The sequence below is a fragment of the Pinus tabuliformis genome, chromosome 5_2, assembly GCF_031772625.1.
Source record: "Pinus tabuliformis cultivar Carrire ecotype Pingquan chromosome 5_2, CPIR1, whole genome shotgun sequence".
Classification (NCBI taxonomy): Eukaryota; Viridiplantae; Streptophyta; class Pinopsida; order Pinales; family Pinaceae; genus Pinus; species Pinus tabuliformis.
Window position 1 is genome coordinate 386,426,337 of NC_142306.1, and position 13,231 is coordinate 386,439,567.

The following is a 13,231-nucleotide window of genomic DNA, read 5'->3' on the forward strand; positions in this document are numbered from 1 at the left end:
AAAAATAATATTTTGTAACCATATAGTATAATAAAACATATGAAGCGCACTATTGAGAATATAATATCTCGTAGCCATACATGATTGCAAGATATTCCAAAACATATTCATTGTTTTCCTTTAAATATTTCTTACTAATTTTCTTCCTCCCCTTTATTTAATCCTTGCATGTTTAGTTAAATGTCGTTTATGTTCCTTCTTCCATTATTTCCCCCCTTTCACTTGGTTCCTTCTCCTTTCATTAATTCTGTTTCCCCTTCTTGTCCTTTGAAGTTTGTTTTTTAGGTTTTTTTTTAATAGAGTTTGCAAATTCTTAACCATGTGATCATGTTCTAATTCTTTCTTGTTGGTTTGTATGTAAATTTAAAAAAAAACACTTAAATTTTTAGGATTGTGTAACTTTTTTAATAGACCCATTACCCTAAATCAATTTCACATCATGTTGGTGGGTGACATCAATGTTACGTTATGTTGATGGTTGATAAAATTAGTTAGGGATCTTTTACAATGGAAATTAAGAGTTTAAGACCCATTATGAACATCGCCTACATACCTTCTAAACTCTATTATAGACATACTCATGGACCCAAAGCCACATGGATACTTTAATTTCATTTTTTTCAACATTTCTTCGATGATTTAAATTGTTCTCGTCAAATTGTTAAGGTGATTAATACTTTTAGATAATTATTAGTGACCTAGTAACTACCTGTCACCTGTTGTTGAGGTCATGGTAGTTACCAACTATCAAAATGAGTGATAGATGGGTAATGGAAAAGAGATATATGTTTTGTCTTCCCGTATTCAAAATACACATAACTGCTATTTTCAACTATAACTCATTATCATCCACCCTTTCTTTCAATAATGTCCATTCACATGTTGCTATTCTTCCACAAAATATTATTATTTACAAAATATCCATTTTTAGAATACACATAACTTACTATTGCAATTGTAACTCATTATCATCCACCCTTGCTTTCAACAATGTCCATTCACATGTTGCTAATCATGTCACCTCAGTTTCGCAGTTAACGTCTTATAATTTGCAGTGAATTTCATTTTCACCCATCTTAAACCAAAGTGAGATATGTATTTTAGGGTTATTTATAGTCAGTTATTTAATAGATAGATGTGAAGGTTAGTTTTTGTTTCTGATAGACCAGATGTGGGCAGTTGTAACTCACTAGACACTTTAAAATAATGAACAAAAACATGTTCACATAAACAAAAACAACTACATGGATAATGGATAACCTCTACATGACATTACTATTATTTAGAAAATGGCCATATTCAAAATACACATAACTAATAATTTCAAGTAGAACTCATTATCATCCACCCTTGCTTTCAATAATGTCCATTCACATGTTGCTATTCTTCCACACGCTACTATTATTTACAAAAAATCCATATTAAAAATACACATAACTAACACTTTCAACTATAACTCATTATCATCCACCCTTTCTTTCAACAATGTCCATTCACATGTCGCTATTCTTCCACAAACTATTATTATTTACAAAATATCCATTTTTAGAATACACATAACTAAGTATTGCAATTATAACTCATTATCATCCACCCTTGCTTTCAACAATGTCCATTAACATGTCACTATTCTTCCCCACTCTATGCCTTACCACTCTATGCCTTACGACGTTTCCTTTGCAACATAAGGTGCAAATGCTAGTTTTAAATTTTCAACTTTCCTAACTCTAGAATGTTTAAATAACATTGTGTCTTTCATATTATACAATAATGGATGTTAATTATAAGAATGATTTAGGGTTCAATGTCATTGTTTTTTTTTTGTTCTTTTTGGGTATATAAATGCTAAAATTACCTTTATTTTTGTCAACTCTCACATATTTTTTGATATGGTGTATCTTTTCACAACATAAATTCTATTACAATCTTATGCCTAGAGAATTCTATCACTATATTTGCATATCCATTATTTAAGTTTCACTCATTGTAACCTTCCAAGATAACTTTCAACACCTTATCTTCTTGAATCACCAATTGAATTCATGTGTTAAGTGCATTTTTTATCCTTGTTGATATGATAATTAGCATGACTTTTGATATCCATATTTAATGTGTTTCGTCTCACAGTCATTATAATTTCATTCCTTCATTATCTTTACTCTTCACTCTTCAAGAATAAAACAATTAGTCATGGGTTATGTGTGTATATTGTAATGGAATTACAAATTTATTAGCTAGATTCACTACAAATGTGTGGTGCAATAATAATTTTACATAGAAAACAATAGAGATCCACTAAACCCAAGGAATCAGATCATCATTATTTCTTTGTATTCATATAATATTCCCTCTCTCTGAAAGCATATAACACACTGAAAAATATAACATGGATATCACATTGCCATCTAATATTTACTTATTATTTTAGAATATTTGTTGTTGTGTCAACCACTTAGTATGTAATTCATAGAATCCACATTATAAAAATAGATACTTAGGACAAAATCAAATAATTAATACTTGAATATAAATCTCTCAACAATCCACTAATCTTGTATAGGTTTGGTCAAGCTCATAGTAAACATAATGCATATTTTTTCTTTCTTTCACACTAGAATATGTCAATGATTTTGTTTTCAATGAAAAACATTAATAATATTATTGATAACTTCTATGTTCTTGATTAATTTTATGTTTGAAACTGCACAAAATGGACTTTGTCAATATAACAAAACCAAAAATTAGAATCACAATAGTAAGAATTGTGATCTTCTATTCATTTAATTTTCTCAATCATCATTGATTACTATGTCCATTCTCCTCCTCCCAAATTTGTAGATCTTTATATATCACACACTTCACTTTCTTCTTATTCTTTCTCAAAACATTGGCATTAGTGTGACTATACTTTAAGTTTCAAATACGTGGGAATGGTTTTCATATATCTTTCCCTCTTCTTTAATGAAAGGCCAAGAGTAATGAGATGTATCCTTTACAACCTTAATGCTTGCAAAAATAATTTTGATACTTAGGTGGGATTCTTATATAAGATATAAAGAAGATAACATAATTCATGTTATCATGAGATCCATGCAATATGAATTATGCTCTAAATAAACCATGACTTGCATTTTTTTCCGTGGTTTGAGAGACAAACAATCAATATCCTCACTAAGAATAACATATTTGGTGTTCATGATGCATAATTTCCTTCCACTTTGTGTTCGAATTTACCTTAGTAATTATAGAGGTCTTAGCCTACATCCTACATAACACGAAATCGATGACTCATACAAGAATATCATGTTCCTAAAACACTATAAATAAAAAAGATTATCTTCATGGCTCTTGTACTTTTTTGATAGAATCACCACCCTTCAATAAAGTCCTTAAGCTCTATGCCAATATATTTTTTCTAATGAGATTTACAACAAACATGACTCCTATGGTTAAGCATGATTGTGACATGCTTGAGATATTGAAATGAAATGAAATGAAATTATTTTAACATCCACGAGGCTAAAATGGAATATGGGACATATTCCTTCTCCATTTGTTTCTTGTATTTGGCCCTTTTCCTGTGAGGTCTCAAAATAAATGCTCTGAGCTTCTCAACAAACCCCTCCTTGAATAAATTATCCGAAGAGCTAGCTGCTAGAATATTTTCATAACTTTCTCTGATGTCTTTCTGTTTCCACTTTTCTAAAAGAGAAAAAAATACACTCTTTTTTTTTATTACAGAGGAATTGACAACTGGAGCAGCCTCGCAACTCGCGTAACACGGGGTCGATTCTGACCGCTACCACTATAACCCCTGGGAACTACACCCGCCCCTCTCCATACCTCCAGGCTAGTCCGTGGGATTTGAACTTGTGACCTTCAGTATGGAGCCCGCCTTTCTAACGAACTTCACCGCATTGTCATTACCAACTCGCCTACCCCCGTGGGGCTAAAAATACATACTCTTTCATTCCACACTTCTTTTGGCATTTTCAAATGCCCTCTTTCACAACGGAGTTGATGAGAATGAGTCCTTAATTGAACCATTTAAGAACTTCGGATCTCAAAGAAGTATTGACCCCTATGTACACTTTTAGTGGATTATTATGAGTGGGATTAAACTCTTCAGTATAGTACTTCTTCTTTCTCCCTAGCTCCTTCTCCCATGTACATTTGTGGAACTCATCCATAACAAAAGTCTTCATCTCTTTACTAATTGTGGGAGACATGCTCAAACAAATATCCTATTTACTAAACCATTTGTTATTTTTCCACATCCAAGTCTTCTTTATTTTCCACAATATGTCATTAAACACAACCTTAGGCCATCTTCCCTCTTACGTTTGCTCAATTTTTTCAAATACCTTATGGTTGGCACCATAGCAATTGCTTCTTCCATTTCCTCAAATTTTTTTAAATACCTTATGACTCGCACCATAGAAATTGCTTCAATAGGAGCAACCCTTGTTTCACTTAACAAGATATCATAAGGAACTGCACTTTTAATTTTGAATTTATTTGTAATTAAAAGCTTCTGAATTTTCTCAATTTGTTTCCAGTGCATCTCGAATATATTGGTGGCCCACAATTCACAAGCGTATAGAATCACCACAATGCTCAATTATCATATAGATACACAAAACAAATCCTCTCTAATATGAGTGTCGCAAAAAAGTTTCATTAAAAATCTACGCATTGTTATTTTGACTACATTAAAAATTCTTAAAAAAAAAATAAATACAGTTTAGCATTAATGATTATTTATTTATTTATTAATTGAGCATTAATGATTTTTATTTTTATTTATTAGTTTTTAACATGGTAAAAAGGAATATTTAAAATAAATCTATTTTAAAATAATTATTTAATTTACTCTTCTCAATTATATGATGGTGGTGGTGGTGGTGGTTAACGTCCACTGAGACGAAATTGGTCTATCAGAGCTAGAATTTTCTTTTATATATATATATATATATATATATATATATATATATATATATATATATATATATATATATATATATATATATATATATATATATATAAATAAAATATACTCTTCAACTTAAAATAAAAAATAACTTTCCAAATTCAATCTCTATTTACTATAATTTTTTTATTTGTATTTTACTCATTTATAATAAACTATGATACAACACATTTTATACAGTGGCTCTACCAAAAATTAGAAAAAATAGATAAATAACTTCAGAGTTAAAGTCAAATAACAAAATTTGTACAAAACAATTTACTATAATTATTTTACTTATATTTTACTCATTTATAATAAACTATGATACAACACATTTTATATGCCCACTCTACCCAAAATTAGAAAAAATAGATAAATAACTTTAAAGTTAAAGTCAAATAACAAAATTTGTACAAAACAACTAACCTAACTTGAAATGTACTTCACAAACTACACCTCTCTTTACTTTATTAATATTACTTTGATAACTAAAATTGTCTTCAACTTCTCATAGAATTATCTTTATAATATGACACGAAATAAAACAACACGAAAGTTAACCCATGATTTATAAATTTTAAATAAAAGATTATATTCTATAAAACAACACGAAAGTTAACCCACGATTTATAAATTTTAAATAAAAGATTATATTCTTTCCTTTTATCAATCGTAAACAAAAAGAAGCCCAGTTTCCGCAAATATGAGATAGTAATTAAAAAAAAAAAAAAATATGTCCCTCAATGGTAAGTATTATATTTAGGTTATTTTTGAATATTATATTTATATGTTTTTTGAATTTTATATTTACCTTAATCAATATTAAAATTTATGGTACATCTTCAATACGAAAATAACAATATAATTTGTTGTGAAATAAAAATACTTTCTTCAAAAAATTTATTTAGTAGTTGTAAAGAACTTTTTACTATGCCAATCATCTGAACTCTATGCAGTTTGACCATGGAATGAGAGTGTAAGATGACGACCACACTAAAAGGTATTCCAAATACCAATAATAAAGTGTAGTATAATTATTATTTATATATATATATATATATATTTATTTATTTGTTTGTGTATATTGGGTGTAGAATTTGTAACTATAAATATTTTATAGTTTAATTATTTGAAATTATTTGATTTTTTTGTTTTTTATGGTTAATTTTATTTAAATTTAATAAAAAATAAATAAAATTGATAAATTTTTAATTTCCAATTTATAAACTTTAATTATTCTAAAAAATTTCAAAATATTCCCTATCTTTAAATACATGTGAAAATACATCTGAATAAATAAAAGTTGAATAACAAAAATTCATAATCATATATTTTTTAACCAACCAATTCTAGCCTTGGAAAATTGAAAAAACAGATGATGAGATTGCACCCAAATATGAGTATATAGTGTGACAATGATATCACGGTTATACATTAAATATTCACTATGGCAAGTTAAAAGGCGTCTCTAATATTCCATAGACACCCTCTGTTCTGCGAGAGAGTATTCTGGACCCTTGTTATAGGCTGCCATATTGTTATTTGACTTTCAAACAATCTGTGTTCAACCATTAAATGCCATCTGGATCCTAGGTTATGGAGAGCCACATTGTTATTTGACTTTCAAACCATTTGTGTTCAACCGTTCATGCCCTTTGGGTCCTAGGATAGAGGCGACCATATTTTCATTTGACTTTCAAACCATTTGCACTCAACCATTTAATGTTCTGTTACTCTTAGGTCACAGACGGGCATATTGTCATTTGACCTTCAAACCATTGGCGTTCAACCAACCATTCAATGCCCTTATGTAAGTAACTGCACCATGAAATCATTCCACCGTGAGCTTGCAGCTATTCAGTTGTACTCATCCCATTTCTCTCTTTTCTTGATCATGGCATTTATAAATTGAGAATTGGGATAGTGATCTATTCACACATCTTGGAGAGCCCATTGTAGTTTCGTTGTTCTCGTTGCAGCAACAAAGTAGCGGGTTAAAGGCAACTACGGAAAAATATCTCCTGCAGATCAGATGCGGTCCCTCCATTCGCACAATATGAATTCCCAAAAGCACTGGCCCAGAATGTTCCTGAAATCAAAGTCCTCTAATCAATTGCCAGAAACTTCTAATTTTTTAGCGATGAGGCCACCATATTCTGAAGGTCGGCAATATTTTTCTCTTGCACGTCCAAACTAAATCAAGCTCGTTCAGATGCCGTGTAGATATAATGATGAATCTAGATCTAGATTGAAAAGCGTCTATCTTTTGTTCTCTATGTGATTTAAAAAAAAACCTAAACCTTATATCATAAATCAAATCACATCACAGAAACATAAAATTTAAGATATAATACCATTTCATTCCCAGAAGTATACTATTTCAGAACTATACTCTTTCATTCCTCGAAGTATAAAATTTAAGATATATTACTATTTCATAAAATTTAAGAAATAATACTCTCTGTCATGTTTACTTTTGCGTAAACAAATATAGTACTTTCTCGGTCATCATGTTTACATTTGCGTAAACAAATATAGTACTTTCTCGGTCATCAGATTAATATAGATAGTGCCATAGGGATCGCAGCTAGTTTGATTAATCAAACTGTAATAGGATAATGTTAAGGTTGGGGAATGATATAATAGTTTGATCAATGTTGTTGTAATGGTTCGGTATCTATAGATATTGCAATAGCAAATAGCAGTTAGTCATTCGTTAAATTATAATATTTTGATAAATATTATTCTATTTTTTTTGAGTATATGAATATGGTTTTGTTGCTTTAAAGTTTTATTCATATTTAAGGGTATATTTTGGGCTAAAAACGGGTAACAATAATCTTACTCTAAAGCTAATTTTTTCCAAGAGTTTTAAATTATTGCGCCATATTAATTAAAATTCACAAGTACAGTGAAGATCAAGTTTTGATAGAATTTCAGACAGTCATATACCATTAGTTTTGATAGAGATTTGACATTAGTTTTCATAAATATTTTTTCCATGCAGCAGGTGCATTGTCAAGTAATTGTTTGCAGGAGAAGGAAACGAGCATGTCCAAAACAAAGTCAAGATGGCATCCAAAACCAGAGCAGATCCAGCTCCTGGAAGATATATTCAATTCTGGCATGGTGAACCCTCCCAGAGAAGAAATAAAAAGGATCAGAGCTCGGCTCGAAGAATTCGGGCAAGTTGGTGATGTAAATGTATTCTACTGGTTCCAGAATAAAATGTCCAGAGTAAAGCGAAAGCGACATGTCCAAGATGCGCAAATGTCTGAACCTTGCCCCAAGGTTGCAAAGACCACATCTTCAACGGCATCAACATCAACAACATCAACGTCAACATCAGTTAAGTCTAAACATATAACGGTTGGAAATCAACCCCCCTCATTTTCTACTGTGCCAGTATCTTCATTGCCCGGGAACCATTACGAGGCGCACGTGAACCAAGAAATGAGCAGTACTCAATGCAGTAACATGCAAGCATTTGGAGGGGCGGGAACAACAGGAAGCAGCGGAATTTTGAATGAAGGTACATAGGCATTGATACTAGTGGAATAGTGTTGTTACAATGTCTTAATTTCAAGCTGCCAACGTATCATATACCCTTATTCAAATGCATATATTTGTGCTTTGTTGTGAGTACATTGTTTTCATGTCCATGTCTAATATTACTCGGTCTGCAGGAGGTGTGCAGGAGGACTCCATGACTAACGGTAACCGATCAATAACTGTATTCATCAATGACATTCCAATGGAAGTCCCCAAGGAGCCCCTGAACTTCAGGGCTTTCTTCGGAGATGATGCACTTTTACTCCATTCCTCTGGCGAGTCGGTGCTAGTGAATGAATGGGGATTCACCTTGGAAGGCCTGGAGCATGGAGCTAAATATTTCTTGGTATGCTATACATATTCCTTATGTTCATTTATATGGAATCAGTCTTAGTATAATTAAGTCTCAAAAAATTTAATAAATATAGAAGTTTATTGCTCTGATCTGAGTGGCCTTATGGGTCCGTTTTTATTCTATTTTTGCAGCTATGAAGGCTATTTTATCACTGGTGGATCTGCTGCTTCCTTTGTTCAGCTTCTTGTTGAACACTACTGTTTTTGCAGCAAAATTCAGCTTCTTGTTGAACACGGTTGCTTTGGCATCAAAATTCTATGTTACCATTACCTTCCAAACTTGAGATTTGATATATCGAGGCTATATTTTATTTATTTATAACTTGATATTTTATATTCCATAGTACAAAAGAAAAGGCATGTTGCACTGTACTGAAGTAGTTTAAATCACTTTTGTTTCTATGGAATTCGTGAGGATCACGAGTCCCAAAACTGGGTGGCTCACGTGCTAGTTTCTATGCACTTGAACGATCAGTTTCTATGAATGGTTACAAGCAGAGGAAACACTTCAGTCGCATAAGTTTAAATTATCCACCTTCCACATGCTTTAAATTCCTTGGAAACTTTTTTGAACTTTGAAGTAAAATCAGTAAGGGATAATATAGAATATTATATTATATTATTATTAACTAAATCATATGAATAAAGTGGTTGTGTTATTTTAATTAAGGGTGATAATTTGATTATGAACGAAGGAAAATGAAATTTTATATGTTTGTGTTATTAATATGTTTGCGTTAGATTATAGTTGATTTTGGTTTACTACTTTTAAATATAGTAAAGTCATGGTTGATAGTGATAGATTATAGTCAACAAATAGTTAATTATGGGTGACCATGGCAATCTATATTAAACTAGAGTTGTTTATAATAGATTATAATTGATTATGGCTGACAATGTTGCATATGGTTGATTGTGGTTGACCACGGTTGACCATGGTTCATCATGTTAAATGTGGAAGAAAATGGTTGATGATGATTTGCTTATGGTTGGCTATAGTTGGCCATATTGACAATAGTTGACCATGGTTTGACCATTTTGCACATGGCTGACCTTGGTTGACTATAATTAAATGTGGTCAAGTTATAGTTGACCATGATTTTTCTTGTTTAACTATAGTGGACTATGATTGAACTTGTTTCACCATGGTTGATAATGTTTGACCATGCTTGATAATGTTTGACCATGTAGATAATGGTTGACCCTAGTTTGACCATAGGTGGCTATAGTAGTCCATGTTGACCATGTTGAGCATGGTTGGGCAATATCAACCACGGTTGACCATGTTTTCCATGACTTACTATGGTTGATCATGGATAACCATCGTTGAGCTTGTTTAACCATGGCTGACTATGGTGAATATATGGTTGATTATGGGTGAACATGGTTGACCAAGTTTGTCAACATTGAACTATAGATTACTATGGTCAACTATATCAATGTTTACTAATATCTAAACTATGTTTATACATTAGCATCTCTAGTTATTCTTATGTATAGTTATAGTTATGAATGTCTCTTAATATTTATATCATTCTAGTTTTGTATATGGTTGTTGTTTCATATTTAATTTAAAAACTCTCTCTCTAACTTAATAAAACAACCATTGAATGTGATTTATTGATAAAGCACATTTATGTAAATCATTAGTAAAGTGGTGGATTAATTTTAATAAAGTTAGTTGCCATTATAATAGTCTAATAGACATATATTTATATGTATAGAAATCAATATAATACTATATTGTGTATATATTGTTTGATAAACTATATTGATCTTAGTGAACATTCTTCATCATCAATGTTTATTAATTTTTAATATATTAATAGAGATTAATATATAGTTATCCATGTATATTAATATTTATTCTTTATTATATCTAACATATAGTTTTAATTTGCCCACAGGGCTTTGGATTGACGGTGAACGGGTGCGCTGTTAAGGCACTCCTTGCGATAGGTAACCTGTTCAAATCCCCCGTGGGTACTTAGGTTAGTCTTAACTAGAAAAAAAAACATATAGTTTTAATTTGGATCCTATTATGATTTTAATTTTTTATTTTAATTTTATACTTAGATAAAAATATATCTCTAATTTAATAAAATAATCTTTAAATATAACCTATAACTTATTGATAAACTATATTTATGATGATGATGATGATGGTGGTGGTGGTGGTTAACGTCTGCTGATACCAAACAATGGTCTATCGGACCTAAAGAAACAAATTATTTATCTTGATTTAAGATTTTATTCCTATGCTCAAAAAGCTTGGAGAGAAGCCTCTCGAGCTCACTATAATTTTGACATTGTAAAAGGCTAGGAAGGTCAATATTGTAACAAAGATTGTGAAACTGAGATCTAATGTGGTTGTACGCGGGGCACTCTAAGAGGAAATGGTTTTCATCCTCGATGTTCCTATTCTCACATATATGGCAGATCCTTTCCATCCATGGTGTTTTAGGAACTGCCCAACGACCTATTTCACTATGGAGCTCATGAGAATTCGTTCTAATCTTTACTATATTAACTTTCTTCATTGAGCTAGTTAAAATAGAGAGATACTTTTGATCTTCTAGCATGGGGTTGATGACCTTCTTATAATAACTTGATTTTCTTTTAGCCGCTAAATCTTTCTCACACCACATTTTTTCTTTGAACTTAGAAGTAACAATATCTTTAATGTTATTTATGTTTTGCAATGCTTCATTTTCGTTGACCTCCCAATAGTTTAACCAGGCCCTTGTGTCTTTATGCCACCCTTGATTGAGCCTTAGGTGGTTTTGGCTGGAATTTAAAGCTAGCTTAGGAAGTCTATGATCATCTATGTTATTGAGTTTCTTCTTGTAAAATAGAAACCTAAGCATAGCTAGCCTCTCAATAGGGGAAAGACCTGCTTCTATAAGGAGAATAGGATAGGGTGTATTACTTTTAATTTTCAGCTTATAATTTATAAAACGCTTCTGGATTTTCTCAATCTCTCTCCATGATTATCTGGAGATGCTGCAACCCCAAACCTCATAGCCATATAAGATAACAGGAGTGGCTAAAGTTTCAAAGAGGAACTTATTTTTATCTCACATTAAGAGGTTTGCTATTTTACAATTATTTTCAAGACCAAAATAAGCTTTCCACCCCCCATTAATCCTTTTCTCAATGCTATGGTTCCAGTTGAGCTTATGATGAATATCAATTCCTAGGTACTTGTAACAATACACTTCCTCCAAGTTATTATTGTCATACATAAACTTAGCGTAAGTGTCCTTCTTGGATTTGATAATCATAACTTTTGTTTTGTGAGTGTTAACAGTCATACCCATGGTAGAGCAGAAATCCTTAAGAAGACTGAGTTGCTTATCAAGGTCAGATGGGCACCTTGCCAAAAGAACAATATCGTCAGCATAAAGAAGAAGGATGATGACTATCCCAGCTAAGATCATTCCATCACATCCTGCTTCCTCTAAATAGCCTTCGAGCTTATCGATGTAAATGCCAAATAGGGTAGGGAGAGGGGGAAGCCTTGTTTAACTCTGATGTTACACTTAATATCTTTCGACCACCCCTCATTGCTTTTTAGCTTGGCAATTACATTCTCATATAACCTTATAGCGGTAGCTCTCAACTCAAGAGGAACCTTTAGCTCTTCTAATCTATTCCAAAGGTTGTACCTAGGAACCGTATCAAAAGCCTTTCTAAAGTCCACAAAGCAACAAAATAAATTGGATTTATCATTACGACATTCCTCTGCAATGATCTAAAGCGTAACAAGGTGGTTTCTTGTTGAGTGATGCCTTTTGAAACCTACTTGGCCTTTAGCCCGCTTACCTTCACTTTCAAGCCATATGCTTAACTTCTTTTCCAAAATACTACCATATAACTTGGCTAAGATCGGGCTGGTCATAATTGTTCGATAACTAGAGGGGTTATTTGTATCCCCACTTTTAAAGATAGGGATAATGAGGCTCTCAGTCCAAGGTTTAGGGAACCCTTGCTTGACTGCTTGATTGAAAAGCTTGTGGATGTGAGGGATGAGGACAGGACCTCCAATTTTTAAGATTTCACCTGCCAACCTTCAATGTCCTTAGATTTCCCATTAGTGAGGCGATTAGCCCCAAATTTAATGTATTCTAAAGAGAAAACTTCTTTTGTTGTGAGAAGGGTTTCTAAATTATCCATGACACTTGGAGATTCATAAATCTTTTTAAGATAGGAATTCCAATCGTGAAGAGAAATTTTATTATTATCCTTAGCCTTCCTAGTCAGAATCTACCTCCAAAATTTCTTAGGAGCTACTTTAGAGAGGTGTAAGAGATTCTCCTGTCTTTGACGAATGTACTGCCTCTTTTTCCTTCT

The 13,231-nt window shown here is 31.8% G+C and overlaps 1 protein-coding gene across 1 annotated transcript; it reads left to right on the forward strand.

Annotated features, from left to right (window-relative positions):
• The first annotated feature begins 6,971 nt into the window (after positions 1-6,971).
• On the forward strand, positions 6,972-9,162 carry LOC149159116 (WUSCHEL-related homeobox 12-like). The gene is made up of 4 exons (XM_089434189.1): positions 6,972-7,134; positions 7,983-8,504; positions 8,659-8,870; positions 9,019-9,162. The coding sequence occupies exons 1-4, from the start codon at positions 7,005-7,007 to the stop codon at positions 9,160-9,162; spliced, it is 1,008 nt and encodes a 335-aa protein (XP_089290315.1). The 5' UTR covers positions 6,972-7,004.
• The last annotated feature ends 4,069 nt before the right edge of the window (positions 9,163-13,231 follow it).

Excerpts from the sequence above, each read along its gene's own strand:
- LOC149159116 (XM_089434189.1), top strand. The coding sequence starts at position 7,005 with ATGCGGTCCCTCCATTCGCACAATATGAATTCCCAAAAGCACTGGCCC. Across the intron at positions 7,135-7,982 it reads GAGGCCACCATATTCTGAAG|GTGCATTGTCAAGTAATTGT; the intron begins GTCGGCAATATT and ends TCCATGCAGCAG. Across the intron at positions 8,871-9,018 it reads ATGGAGCTAAATATTTCTTG|GCTATTTTATCACTGGTGGA; the intron begins GTATGCTATACA and ends GCAGCTATGAAG.